The 15,666-nt window shown below is 36.2% G+C and overlaps 1 protein-coding gene across 1 annotated transcript in view; it reads left to right on the top strand.

Moving 5' to 3' along the window:
• Nucleotides 1-13,756, top strand: part of klhl24a (kelch-like family member 24a) — an 83,003-nt gene extending 69,247 nt beyond the window's left edge. The window contains exons 6-8 of the mRNA XM_028825683.2: nucleotides 1,509-1,697; nucleotides 9,310-12,712; nucleotides 12,787-13,756. Of these exons, the coding sequence (XP_028681516.1) occupies nucleotides 1,509-1,697; nucleotides 9,310-9,510 (390 nt within the window). The 3' untranslated portion in view covers nucleotides 9,511-12,712; nucleotides 12,787-13,756. The remainder of the gene's footprint in view (nucleotides 1-1,508; nucleotides 1,698-9,309; nucleotides 12,713-12,786) is intronic.
• Nucleotides 13,757-15,666: the final 1,910 nt, after the last annotated feature.

Here is a 15,666-nt window from a genome sequence, read left to right as displayed (position 1 = left end):
TGCGAAGCACCGCCGGTACAAAGCTGTTGAAGGCGGCAGCTCGCACCCCCTCTGTCAGGAGCAGGAAGAGAGAGGAAGAGAGAGAGAGAGATCGAGAGACAGATAAAAAAAATCAATACGTGCCCTTTGAGCTTTTAAGTCTGCGAAGCTCCGTGCAGCATGTCCTTTCAGGAAGCAGCTGCACACAGCCCCCCTGCTCACACCCCCCTACGTCAGCGCAAGAGAGAGAGAGAGAGAGAAAGTAAGCTGGATAGCTTCTCAGCCATCTGCCAATAGCGTCCCTTGTATGAAATCAACTGGGCAAACAACTGAGGAAGCATGCACCAGAAATTAAAAAGACCTATTGTCCGCAGAAAACCGCGAAGCAGCGAAAAATCCGCGATATATATTTAAATATGCTTACATATAAAATCCGCGATGGAGTGAAGCCGCGAAAGGCGAAGCGCGATATAGCGAGGGATCACTGTATTCCCATTCACTGTCAGTCTCTCTGTGGCCTTTATAGATTCTGCTTCTTTTTGAGGGGTATGTGACTAATGAATAACACTATTTTCACTGTCTTTAGGGACCTGCTACAAAGTCATGTTTATTTTTGTCGGAGAGGGGTCTTTTGTAAAGCATTTTACTGTACAACAACAAAAAGGCAGTACATCCACTGATACAGAGTGGTGGCTCTGTGGCTAATGATCTGCGCTGGTATCTGGAAGATTGCCATTTCAAATCCTGCTACTGCCAGAAAGGATTCTCCTTCAGCAAGACCCCTAAACTGAAAATTGTTTCAGGGGTACTGTACAATTGCTGACCCTGTGCTCTGAGCCCCAAAGGGCGTGCAAATATAATACATTAACAGTACATCAATAAGCCAGAAAACATTTTCATACAGTAACATTCAAACTAATTAACAACACAGTTAAAAAGTAACTTGCTTTTAACATAAACAAATCATGATGATATAAGTCTATTAAGATATGGCCAGTTAACAATATAGGAGACAAAAATAAAACCACCATCCTATAGAATTTGACAATAAAATAAACCTGGGAGGGAGTCAGATATAACAGACCATATGAAGAGAGTATAGACTGCAGCAGAATGAAATTCCCCGACCTTATTGGTCTTTCTGCCATGGGGTGAACTTTATGCTTTGTCTAGATTTGTGTGGAAGATGTTGTGCAACGGTTTCTACACTTTAAAAAAAAAATAAGAAAATGTATGGGTGTTTTCCATTGTTATTCTCAATATCCTTCATCATCCAGCTAGTGGAGGCAGAAATAGGAGTATGATATCTAGCAATTCCTATTGATAGCAGAGACAGCAGTAATACAATGATTGCTTGGTGTTTGGTTGAGTTTAGTGACTCTAAACAGGATTAAGCAAGCTCAGTAACTGATAGATGTTTTTGTCCTAACACTTTTGTACCTTATGTTTCTAATACAAATCATATTTCTTTAATTATTTTTGGAAAAATGTCTCTGACAAGCAGATATTTGATTTTTTTTTCTTGGCAGGTTCAATGTTATGATCCAGAAACTAACTCTTGGCTGCTTCGTGCTAACATACCAATTGCAAAACGATGCATCACAGCGGTCTCTTTGAATAACCTCATCTACGTATCTGGAGGACTCACCAAGTCTATCTATTGCTATGACCCAATAGAAGACTATTGGATGCAAGTTGTAAACACCTTCACCAAACAGGTAGGTGGCACTATGCTGGTAAAGTAGTGCAATTGAAATAAGCTCCTTAAACCTGTCATCCAGGTTTTGTTTGGTATTTTTTATACTGTAGTGTAGTTCTGCATCATGAGTCTTGTAAGTAATACATAAAGAAATATTTATCTAAAATTGTCATAAGTCCCAAATGTTCAGCTCTTAAATACACATTTGGAAAACTGAATCCTTGTATTTAGAGTTCTCTTTGTGAAAAAGTACTTCCTAACATTTATTTGAAGTTTATTGTGCACCATCTTCTATTTAGACCTCATTATCTAGATTGAAGATGCGGCATGGTGGTGCAGTGGTAGCGCTGCTGCCTCGCAGTAAGGAGACCTGGGTTTGCTTCCCAGGTCTTCCCTGCATGGAGTTTGCATATTCTCCCCATGTCTGCGCCTGGGCACAAGTTAAAGAAAGCACTATAGTAACAAATACAGAATCTCATTACAATGAAATTTTTGTTACAACAAAATATTTTTTAAGTCCCTGGGAGTTCATTGTAATGGAATTTTACCTGTACATTTTATTTTTGTATAATTGCTATATATAGTTGTTTATTTGAAAAGCATGGATTCCTAAGGCCCAGAACCTCTGTAGTTAAAGTTGGCCCTGAAATGAGAATGTCCAGGGGCTTTTAAAGTTGTCATAGTCATCTCAATAACATAATTTCTCCTTATGTGCCTTCTTCAATCAACCACTGCTTTCCTCTTCCTCTTACCTTGTGCCTTTCTTTTTGCTTCCTCCCATTCTTTTTATGCTGACCATTGTTTTATATCACCACTCCATGTTATTTGTCTTTCATTGTCTCTGGTTTCATCTATTCCTTCTTCTATCAGCAGTTGCACCATTTTCCCACTTGACTTCTTCTTTTTTATACCAATCTTCTTAGTCAGTTTTCATTTGTCATCTTCTCTGTCCAGCTGTCCATCTTCTGTAGCACCACATATCAAAGTTATTTAGCTTTCTAAAATGTCCATGTATCACTACTACAGTATAACTAAACACTGGGAAAATATATACTCTTAGTAATTTCTTTTTAAGGTCAATGCTCAGATTCCTTTTTGGGAATTATTTGCAATCTCAGAAGCTCTCCTTTGTTTTACCTATTCTTCTTTTTATCTCCATTAAGCAATCCCCTGGCTCTGTAATCCAGCTACCAAAGTATTTATATTCCTTTACCAGCTCTAATTGTTCTTTACTTCTTCCTTATCAATCCTCTCCAACTTTTCCTACACTGTGGGGCAATTCTTGTCTTTTTTCATTGTACAAACTCTTCCATCTCTTCCTCACTTCTTTCTCACTTGTCATTAGTATACCATCCTTCTTCTTTAGTCTTGCTTGTAATCTGTATTTTCTTGATCTCATTTTCTTCAGTTTTCTATAAAATGTTGTGCAGTGACTCCTGAACTCATCACACTTCCTTCTACAGATATTCTCTTTACATTTTCTAAACTTTATTTATATTTCTCTACTCAACTCTATATACTTCTGTTTATACTCTTCTCCTTCAATATTCCTTACATTCCCTCATTCCTTCATCTTTACCAGTATTGCTACTGTTACTCATTCAGCATCATTTCTTACTACTTTTCCCCACATAATTCCTTTCCTGCTTCATACTGTACATTAATACTGTACACTTCCACATTTCTTCTAATTGTTCTTTCATTTTCTTACTTTCCGTCTTAAGGTGCAATCTCTCCTCCTTAATTCTTCAGAGTCCTCTGTCTTACTCACATTCTACATCTTTCTTGAGCATTTCCTTGTCATTTTTTGAAAGCTGTCCTGGTGTTTACTAAAACGGGATTAAGATCTGATCTACTATCCAAGAGCCTACTTTTGAATCTCTTAGACTATTCCTGAATCTTTCATTCACCAATATGTTAGCAATCTGTCTTCTTGTTGCACCATCTGGCGATATCCATGTATGTCTTCTACACTCTTTCTGCTGGTACCAAACTTGCAAAACTCTAGTAGCTTCTCTCTAATCTCATTTCTACTTCCTAATCCAAAGGATCTAATAATACCCATGACACTTCCGTTTCCTACCTTGGCGCTAAAATCTTCCATATTTATTAACTTATCCATAATCTTCTTATTCACTCTAATTATCTTCTGTAGTTCTTCAAAGATGTATTTTTCTCCTCTTCCATTTCTGCTTCATCTGGAGCATAAATATGGATCATTACCGTATCATGGATCTTCCCCTTTAGTTTGATGACTGTTATCTTTTCTGATTAAGCATGGTAATAGGCCAGAAACTTAAGATATTTTTGATTTGAAATGAGAGCCACTTCTTTCCTGCTATCGTGTCCTATAGAATCACCTTGTATTTACAGTCCAGCCTTGGAACTGGTGTTATAAATTTTGCCTACTTTTTCCAAAGTATTTTTGCTATTCCCATAATGTTTACCTTAATGTTCTCTGACTGTTGTGTTACACAAGCCAACATCCCTTGTGTTAGTAAGCCTCTCAAACTGCATGTGGCAAAATTATGGCCGTTAATTTTAATTACTGGATTCCCAGTTATTTTCTTATGTTCTACCCATTTTTCTGTTTTTCATTTTCACATTTCTTTTATTCTGTTGCCCCATAACAGAATGATAGTATGGATTCACCTAATGCTCCAAAATCCCCTATAGTAGACCAGGCTGTCATTACCCTGCTCTCTGACCTCCCTTTTGCCAAATTGGTTTCTTTGATAGTATATCGCCATGGTTTTTTCTTGTTTTTTTTTAGGATACGTCAGTGTTCCCCTGTTCCATTACATTCAGCCTTTAAATTTGAGGTTTTGTACATACTTCCTCATCCCCATAAAGTCTTCTTCCCTCAAGTTATAAATCTTATTTTATCATGTTGTGATCACTGTTGCTTAAAGTATCGGTAACTTCTATTCTTGTTACTCTGTCTTTATTGTTTGAAAAGATGATATCTAGACAGGCATCACCATGTGTTGGGCTTGAGACAAACTGGTGGAAAACACAGTCATTTGCCATCTGCACCATTTCAGTTTCCTCTTTTGTATTCCTGATATGGGCTTCCCAATCAGTGTTCATAAAATTAAAATCACCCATGACCACCATCTCCTCTTTGCTGCACATATATGCTATTTCATTAAATAATATGTTATCATCTAACATATTCGATTTTGGCAGCCTGTAGCAAACTCCAATAACCAGATCTCTGCCTTTCTTCCTTACTAGTTTAACCCACAGTGATTCTGACGTGTTTCCTTCTTCCAACTTAAAGTGTGGGCCTGAATATTATTTGTTACATACTAGGGGTGGGCGGTATGACCAAAATTCTATATCACGGTATTTTTCTAAATTATCCCGGTTTCACGGTATTTTTTTCCCCATGCATGAGTGGATGTTAACCACATTTTCCACTGCAATTACTGGCTAAGAATAACCTATTCCACTGTCAAGAGTATTGTACATTGTACAAAAAAACATTTTAATTTTTTTTTTATTTTTTTTTTTTTTTTTAATATTTTTATTTTATTAATTTTCATTGTAATCATTCCATACAAACAGATCAATTTATAACCCAACAAAATTGAAGACAAATCAAACCCCACCCTTGAGAAGGAGAACTTAGCTAAAGGAAAATTGCTTAAGGCTTTTTAATAAGGCAACATTAAACAAAGGAAAGGGAGAAGTAAATATATATGTAAATAAGAGATGGAGAAGGGAGTTAAATGCGGTAATAGGTATTTCTCTTATTCAAAAATAATATTGATTAAATCCTGCCAGGTTTTGAAAAAATTTTGTACAGATCCTCTAACTGAGAATTTGATTTTTTCCAATTTCAAATAATATAAAACATCGGTTTCCCGCTGACTTATAAGAGGAAAATTAGGATTCTTCCAATTTAACAAAATAAGTCTGCGTGCCAAAAGTGTAGTGAATGCAATCACCGTTTGCTTGTCCTTCTCCAATTCAAGTCCATCTGGAAGAACACCGAACACAGCTGTTAATGGGTTAGGAGGGATTGTGATACCAAGGCTGACTGAAAGGCACTTAAAAATTTTTGTCCAAAATGATGTTAGTTTGGTGCAGGCATTTTAATGTGCACACAAGTATTAATACAGGTTTGCATTGCCCCATAAAGTGATAGTTTTCAATCAGGTGGCACTAATGAAGAGAAGGTATCACATTGCATGACAGATGCAGTCAAAATATAGAACCTTTTTATTGAACAAATTTTGCAAAAACTTAAACTATCATTTTGACAACATATTTTCAACCATACAAAGAGGCATTTAGACTTAGTTAAATATCCAGAAGTGCTTGTCAAAAGTTGTATTGCACTGAATATGTCTTAGAAAAGGAATAAATAGTAAATATTTTTTGTAAACCAACTACACTTTCTGTTAATGTTAACAATCTCTGTACACTGTCACGTTAAAGTGACTTCTTAAACAACTTTATCATCATTAAACTGCATAATATTTAAACTAATAAATAATAACAATAAAATAAATAATAGTATTATTACTGATAGTTGCACTATTACTTCAAGACTTTAAGCCCAGGTGCATTACACAGTATTCACCAAATTAAAATAAAATAAAACAAGTGCAACTTGGTGATGACATCTTTACCAACTGAACCATCATTTAGGCAAACTGCCTTAATATGGACCTTGCTTCAGGCTAAGCTATATGCATAAATAATAAACCTGCAACTTGCATTTATAATGCTATTTGTGGTATAGCCCTACGGAATCGTATTAGGGCCACGGTGAAGAAAAAAACAATACGGACACAGGGAAGAAAAAAACAAACTGTATGTCGAGAATAAAGTCAACATTTCCACTTTATTCTCGCCGTTTATGTTGAGATTAAAGTTGACATTTCCACTTTATTCTCATAGTTTACTTCATAATTAAAGTAGAATGTCGTAAACTAAACTTCTTCCTAAAATCAATGTTTTAATTTACTAGATTTTGTCAAACCCCGTCATAAATTAATGCAGCACATTAAATGCTTTGTGTTGCATTCCCCGACCCAGTTGTTAATCACTACGCTTCTTAAACTGACTTCTTCCACACTGAGAGGAGACAGCGATCACCATACAGAATCCATTCACTTCATGGTATTCCTGCTTTCTGAAAATTTATAATGCTAAGATAAATACTTGATATCATTTTCATGATGAAATGCATTAAAGCAGGTATTAAACATGCACGGTAGTGAGGCGGTAGTGCTGCTCCCTCGCAGTAAGGGGTCCCCAGGTGTATGTTCAGTGTAGAGAACTTTATGGCAGGTGTGACAAGGCTCCAAAAAACTGGATGTATGAATGGGTATCGCACAGGTTTAACTTAAAAATTGCGTAAATGTTGGGTTTGTGATCTGGTGGTCGGAGACACGAACACAGAATTCAATGCATGTTCTTCTGAGCGGGCTTTCTTTATTGCACGCGTGCTGTCTCTATCTGACGTACCAAAACCCCAGTTCCTATCCTTCCCTTTTTCTTTCTCCACATAACCAATCACCACACGATAAACGTCTTTGTGAAATTAAAACTAGTTATAAACTTAGCCCACGGAGTGTTCAGAACTGTAAAAATATCTTCGTTATACATGTTTAATTATGCCATCCATTCAGGGTTGCGCCCATCCCTGAACGAGTCGCCAGTACATCGCAGGGTGAATACGAGCAAAACATACACTAGCAGGGTCAATATAGCATAACAAAACCCCACATCCTTTATGACTTTGAAAGGAAACTGAAGCACGCCGAGTAAATCCACCAGAAAAACATGCAAATGCAAGGCAGGGCACATCCGAGACACCCTTGCTGTGAGGAAGCAGTGCAACCTCCATGCCACCGTGCCCTCACATGATTAATGCATGCTTTAATGCATTTCACCATGAAAATTATATCAAGTATTTATCTTAGCATTCTAAATGTTCAGAGAACAGGAATATCATGAAGTGAATGTATTCTGTGTGGTGATCGCTGCCTGCGCCTCCTCTTAGTGCAAGAGGAAGTCAGTTTAAGAAGCTCGGGGAACACTTAACACAAAGCATTTAATGTGCTATATAACTTATGACGGGGTTTGAGAAAATCTAGTAAATTAAATATTCATTTTATGATGAAGTTTAGTTTACGATGTTCTACTTTAATGACAAATTTCGAGAATAAAGTCAACATGTCGACTTTAATCTTGACATAAATGGCAAGAATAAAATAGAAATGTCAAGAATAAAGTCAACGTCGACTTTATTCTCGTCATAAGCGTCGAGATTAAAGTGGAAATGTCGAGAATAAAGTCAACATGTCATCACACTATTATACAGTACCCAGGTAAATTACACTGTATTGAAAACAAATAAAACAAGTACCACTTGGCTTGCAGTATTATCCAGTAGTATAGAAACAGTATTTACACATTTGAACATAATGGTCCACATCCGACCTTTTAAAACCAAAGTATCTCCAGGAAACGGATGTGATTCCTTTTTTTTCGGCAAAAGTTCTTCTGTGTCATTATGTTCAACTTTATCGTCAGCTTCAGTTTCGGAATGGTCTCTGTCCATTTTCACCACGCAATACCTACACTACCACTACCTATTTAGTGGAGTAGCAGTGAAAAAGAGCCCCTGTGCAACAAATCTGTGTTTAGCGGTGTAGCAGTGAAAAAGGTCCCCACTTGAACAGTTTCCCGCTGCGCCACGTTCCGAATGTCGTTTAGGCAATTTAAACCGGTGTTGCGGTATAAGAAAAATCCATATCATAAAAAAAATAAAAAACGGTTTTCGGTATGAACCGGTATACCGCCCAGCACTATTACATACATACATATTTAGTTGATAATATTGAAAGCATGGGCATGGCAGGTACTCATAAACAGTAGCATTTTTATATTTACAATATATTAACATTAATTATGATGTTGCACACTTAAAAAAAAAAGGTTAAAAAGCCCCAAGTGGGCCCACCTAAACCTGTTTCATGTTGTCTGTCCAGTTTTTCACTATGTTTCTATATTTGTATTAAACACTCATATTATTAATACTTTACTCTCTCTCTCCCTCCCTCTTACTTTATCTTCTACTCGCCTTCAGGCATCTCATTCTCAGTGCCAATAAGCTGGTGTATATTTCTTCACATCTCCAAGCTAATACGCTCCTAATAGGGGATAGTAATTTATGTTGCATCATGTGATCAGCTCATGGCTAGATATACATTTAAAATCAGGAGTATGCTTGCTATAAGGTCCACACTTGTACCTGATGGCTCTTCTTAGCATTAAACCCATTACCTTCTTCTGTTGTTACAGTTGTAGGAAGCTGGATGCGCAGAAAGGGTTTTTACATTTTTTCATAAATTTTTCCAAAGATTTTGCTTCTGTAAAACAATATAACTTTTGTAAATGCATTTAGTCAAATAGGTTATTCATGAAGATATGTACAACTCTTTTTCCAACAAACATTGTTGTATTTAATTTATTGATGATTAATATTTCTGTTAATTGTTTAATATTTTAATAACATATTCTATTTGTACTACCACCTTATATAAATGCTTATAAATGAGTTTCATATTAAAACAATTATCTTTTTCTTTACTCTTTCATATGTCTTACAGGAAAGCTGTGGCATGTCTATTTGCAATGGAAAAATTTACATTCTAGGAGGAAGGGGTGAGACTGGAGAAGCAACGGACACTATCCTGTGTTACGACCCAGCTACAGGAATAATAACTGGCATGGCGGCAATGCCCCGGCCCATCTCTTATCATGGTTGTGTAACCATTCACCGTTACAATGAAAAATACTTTAGATCCTGAACACGATAAAAAGTACATGTAAATTTTTCATTAACAGATGAACTTCAAAATGCACAAGATGACCAGAATGCCTTAAAGGAAATCACATTTAAAGATAATGGGTATAAGCTGAGCCGCCTTTTCGCAACATTATTTTGTGGGAGTGGTGTATTTTCTTTTGCTCTTTTTTAGTGGTTTGGATTGTTTGACTTCTAAAATTCTACACTGTAATACATTTAATTATTTCTTGTTATTGATATGTAAAGTTTGTGACTGTGATATGAATCTTATATTGCTAACCATTTTTAGTAAGTACATTTTTTTACTGTTGTTAACTTTAATACAGCCTCTTTGAAAGTTGTTTTTTTTTTTTTTTTTTAAACACGTAAAAGACATTTTAGGGTAAGATTATGCAAACATGATGTTACTCTAGGCATAAACGTCACTCATTTGCAGTAAGTTAGGACTAAAAAGACTGATGAAAGAACAAAGTGAGAGTGTGGAGTGAGATTGCAATCTTTTTAAATTGTTTGTTTCCCAAATTTCATGGACTATGTTGGATTGTTTGTGATGGACTGAGCCCTGTGCCTCTTGTTGCTGGAATGGGCTGCAAGACTTTACATCTCCCAACCATGAAAATGCAAGTTTAGTAAATGGATTGAAGGAGGTTTAAAATTTGCTTCCTGTGTACTACACACCGCACAACTTATAATCAAGGCAAATTAAACTGAATGGATATTGGTACTTATCTTGTGGTAAAGAACTATTAATCCCTAAAAACTGGATTAACAGACACAGGACTACTAAACACTCTACCTTTTATCACAACTTTCTCATTACTTCCATACCCTCATTTTAAACTGTCCTACTCCAGTCAGCTCATTTCTGCTGTTCAGTCTGAAGATTATTAAGTATTTAGCATTAACTTGTATGAAGGAAAATGAAAAGCACTCAATACATATTCAGGTGTAGTTGACAACTCCAATATGCTGTTTTCTTCAGAAACAAGTGGAATAAAATTGAACTATAATGTCAGTCTGATAAAAGTCAAAGTGTTTACATTTTTGTTGTTGACAAATGGCACTTTTGATGTTCAGTTAAGGATATTTGTAGACTGTAGTGTTTTGCACAAAAACATATACAGACCTTTATGAAAACACTGCCAAACCTGCTAACATTTGTGTGTTTTTTTTCCTTTGGTTTCTGAAAGCAAGGCATTTGGCTTTGGAAATAATCTGAGCTTTCCATAGTACAAGTTTCTTCCTCCCTGATCCAGGTGAGTCCTAATCCACAAAATGTTAAAGGCCACTTTAAATGATCCATTTTGCAGTAATACTATTTTAAAGGAATGCTTACTATTTTGAGACATAATTTTTAATCTAAAAAACACAATTGAATTTTAAATTGCAAAATATGTTTATTAGTTTTGAAACTATATGATGCTATAAGTGGAGGAGTTTAGTCAGTCAGTCTCCAACCTGCTGTATCCTAACACAGGGTCACAGGGGTCTGCTGGAGCCAACACAGGGCGCACGGCAGGAACAAACTCCGGGCAGGGCACCAGCCCACCACAGGGCACACACACACCAGGGACAATTTAGGTTCGCCAATGCACCTAACCTGCATGTCTTTGGAATGTGGGAGGAAACCGGAGCACCCGGAGGAAACCCACGCAGACACGGGGAGTACATGCAAACTCCATGCAGGGAGGACCCGGGAAGCGAACCTGGGTCTCCTAACTGTGAGGCAGCAGCGCTACCACTGCGCCACCATGCCGCCCTGGAGGAGTTTAGTTGTCTATAATCAGTTTGGGCAAACTAATACAGTAGATTAATGAAAAAGTCATTGTAATACAGTAAAACTCACACTAAGTAATTTTTCTATGCAATAATTAACACTTTTTTGACTCACTCGCAGCTTTCCAGAAGCAGAATTGACAATGCTCAATATTCAGCTTTCTTTTTTTGTGCTATCACCACAGTGTTTCATTTTACTTAAGCCATTGTACACATTTCAGGGATCCCAGAAGTGCCTGAGATGTACAGAGTTAACACTTTATCACTTTTTGAGCTTACTGCTTATTACTGCAGTCTCAATGAAAAATCTAACAGTAAAACTGAAGTAAAATGATACCACAAACTTTCAGATGCCTGTTTCTTTTGCTAATTTCCTTTTAAGCTGCTATGATTTAAATTGTTGAGATATCTACACACCTATTTTAGAGTGCAATGCCAAAGTCCTGCTGCTGCCAAACACTTATTTTAACATGCCCTTATAAAGCTCTTGTCTCCTTAGCGCAAGGCAAGCGTATGCCAGCTGAGTTCATGAGAGCTGCAGAAATACTGAGGTCACATTCCATTCCACAGGTTTTAAGACCAATATCATTTTTTCTATTTAACTTCTAGGATAACATCTATCAATCCAGCAAACATAAATTTATTTGCATTTATGGGTACAGGGAAAAAAATGTTGTTGAAGTCACTTACCCTATTTTTTCCTCTTGAACTTAATGTCAGTAATTATTATGTACGTTTAGTATATCATTTCCCCCATTTTGATTTTATTACAAGCCTGTATCATAATATATGCTTTATTACCTTTTTTGTTTGTATGTATTTCTTGATGGGGGAAGACCGTTCACAGCACTTTGTTCCTTGCCCTTTATTAGATGTAGGATTTATTTCTGAGTAAATATTGTTAAAATGTAAATATAGTTCTTAAATTTTACTGTATCAGTAAATTTGTTTTGCTTGAGTTCATGTAATGATAATGTAAGAGGAGGATCGTAAAAGCATTCATAGTTTTGTTGAGCGATGTGGCCACTGTGATAAAGAGCAAGGAGAAACAGAAAGAGTCAGCACTTGAACCAAGAAAGAAACTAGTTTAATGTGGATGCCATAAAATAATCTGTAAAAATCACAAATAAAATGGAGGGTAAATTCAAGATCAGAAGTTATGCAGTTTATTTTACATATTATTTGTCAGACTGATTCACCAGCAGCAGTGGTTTTTAGAATCTGATAAATGGCAGTTTCAAGTTTTTGTGAGTCATTATCAGTCAGCCTTCTCAAATTCTTGATTTCCATGAAACCTCAAAATGTAAATCCTTTCCTTCACACCTGGAAGGGTTTGCCTTTGGCGCACACAAACACACACACCAAACTGTTTTGGGGAACATTTTAACCTAGAAAATTGCTTTGAAGCATATTGAGTAGTGCATTGTGTAGATGTTGAACTGCATTACAAGAAGCACATTTGTTTGGATCTTTATTTACTCCACTGAGGCTGATGGTAGAGATTGGGGGTCAAAAGCAAGTGCAAATTAAGTGATTCTGAGAAGCAAACCAATGACCAGAAGCACTGGCATACTATCTGGGGTTTAGGGTGGTATCATTTCATTCCAGGCATCTCAAGGTGGTATGCTAGCAGTAAATAAAAGAAAGTTTTTAAGAATTTCACATGGACCAAAAGCAGCAATTGACCAATACTCACTTTTCACTTATTATTTTCTTTTAATTTAATGAATAAGTGCACAAAATTGCACAACTCTGCAGTTTTAATGTTTAAATTATCCATTCCAGGGTCATATTAATAATGATTAATAATGAAAGGATAAATCACCTTGTATGGTTTTCAAGAAAATATTTGCATTTAGATTTTAAATAACTGCTTATTTGCACAACCTCTTGTATTCTGTTTTTCCCTATGGACCTCCTGAAAGGGACTGCAGGGAACATACAGGTTTGTATCTGACTGTAGTGTGTGATATAAAGATAATTTACATGACAAATAAATACAGTTTCAGAGTTCAAGTACATTTTTTTCTTCTAATATTTGGTGTAATGTTATTGGGTTATGTCTCTTATGCCAGGTCTATTTGGTACATTGTATAATATTTGTTAAAATTAACATCGAATGATGCTGGAAGAAAATTGGCTGGATAGATAATTACCATTCTAAGCAGCCGTACACACAGCAGTTAAATGAATTATTGCAGGCTGCATATTCTTAAGGCTTGTTAAGAAAATCTTGTAGTTAACCTTGAACTTAACAGAGCCAGGCCTTGCAAATAATACAACGGTGATTATTTTTTATTTTAGGTGTGCATGTTGTAGCACTTATGTATCTTGCTAATTTTTTTCAGTAATTGTTACATTATGGAATGATGTGAGCTTATATTTTCCAAATTGCTTTGAACAAGTGTAAAATCTCTTTTTAAATATGTTAGATGTCATTTGTGTGCCTTAATAAAAATCATAAAGTGTCATCTATGTGTCATTTATTAACATTCAGTTTTCATCAGGCATTCATAACAGGCATAAGAGAGTTCCTGCAATCACTGTTGGCAGCAGTGTCTCACTTTTACATTTATTTGGCCAGCATGCACCTCCATGTGTTAGGTAAGGACTTGGCCTCACAAAGACCAACAGTTTGGCTGTATCTAAGTAAGTTAGTTTTTCGTTCACCTGACCACTGTGTCAGTGAGGAATTCATTTTGTATTGCAGCAACAGTACATCATCAAAATGAAAGTGACTTGATGTGTGGTGTCAATTGTAAATAAAGTAAATAATAATTCAGGTACCAAGTCAAGTTTATTTCTAGATCATATTAAAAAAAAAGATTTTGGCCAAAGTTGGTACAATAAACAATATACCTGCGAAAAATGTATATTTATTATATAAATTAAGACACTACCAGGCCTTTCTAACTTGCCACCCAGTTTTCAACAAAATGACCTTTACTATATCTATTTGTTTCTTTGGTACATATACATTATATATATATATATATATATATTATATATATATATATATATATATATATATATATATAATATAATAATATGGAAGAGAAGGTCTGTGATACGGTTTGCATATTTGCAGTTGGAGATCCACAAAGGGAGAAAAATGAATCACGTATCATGAAGTAGTTTTTATTCCTGAGCTTTCAACCCCTGCCAGGGATCTTCATCAGACGATAATGCTTAGACTTACAAGAATCAAAGGCAATATATAGCAAAAAATTACGTTGGGGTGGGGAAGGTTTTTTTAAATCAGTGTGATCAGGGGGGAACCTATAGAACCTATTGGAAGGATGACCATCTTGGGAACACTCCATCAATCAGGTGTTTATGGTAAATTGGCTAACATCTGCTTGGAGTTTGCCAAACAGCACTCTGAGAGCATGAGGAAAAAGATTATCTGCTCTGATAACACAAAAGTTGAGATTTGTGGGCAGAACACCAAGCATTGTGTGGCACAGACCAGGTAATGCTTATCACCTGCCTAAAACCATCCCTACGGTGAAATGTGGTTCCAGTATCATACAATATGGGTGTTTCTCAGTGTCATATGCAACATCAGACTGGGCTGACAGTTCACCTTTTGGTACAACAATGACCTAAAGCATACTGCTAAGACTAAGCTGGATTGATTTTAGGACAAGTCTCTGACTGTCCTTGAGTGGCCTGGCCAAAGCCCAGACTTCAACCCAATACAACATCTGGGGAGAAAGCTGAAGATGGTAGTTTACAGATACTTCCCATACAATCTTATAAAGCCTTTGAGGATCTCCAAGAAAAATGGTTACATTATGCATGCTTTCGAGGAAACTCAGGCCCCTTTCTTCAGGCAAGTTGTAAATGATTTACATCTTGCCTGAAGAAAGGGCCTGAGTTGCCTCAAAAGCTTGCATATTGCCATCTTTTTAGTTAGCCAATAAAAGGGGTCATTTTGCTTGACTTCTCACTACATTCACAATGGCTAAAATGGTACAACACCCTAGTACTACAAGAAAAATGGGAAAAACTGCCCAAGCCCAGATTTGCAAAGTTTATATAGAGATTTAAACAAGAAGACTCAAAACTATAATTGCTGCCAAAGGGGCTTTTACAAAGTACTGAACTAAAGGTTTGAATACTTTTTATAAAATTTGCCAACCATCCAGATTCCATGTTTTCACTCATTGTGGGTTATTGAGTGTAGATTGATGGGCAAAAATGGCACATTTGTCCATTTCAAATTAAATCTACAAAGCAATAAAGTGTGCAAAAAAATAAAGGGGTCTGGATACTTTGAATCCACTGTGTGTGTATATATATATTATGGAAATGCTCGGACCCGACACACACAGGCAGACACAGAACGTCTTTAAAACACACGCATTTAATTGCAACC

Source organism: Erpetoichthys calabaricus, chromosome 2, assembly GCF_900747795.2.
Source record: "Erpetoichthys calabaricus chromosome 2, fErpCal1.3, whole genome shotgun sequence".
NCBI lineage: Eukaryota > Metazoa > Chordata > Cladistia > Polypteriformes > Polypteridae > Erpetoichthys > Erpetoichthys calabaricus.
Note: the sequence above shows the minus strand (reverse complement) of the source record. Positions and strands in the feature narration are given on the sequence as shown.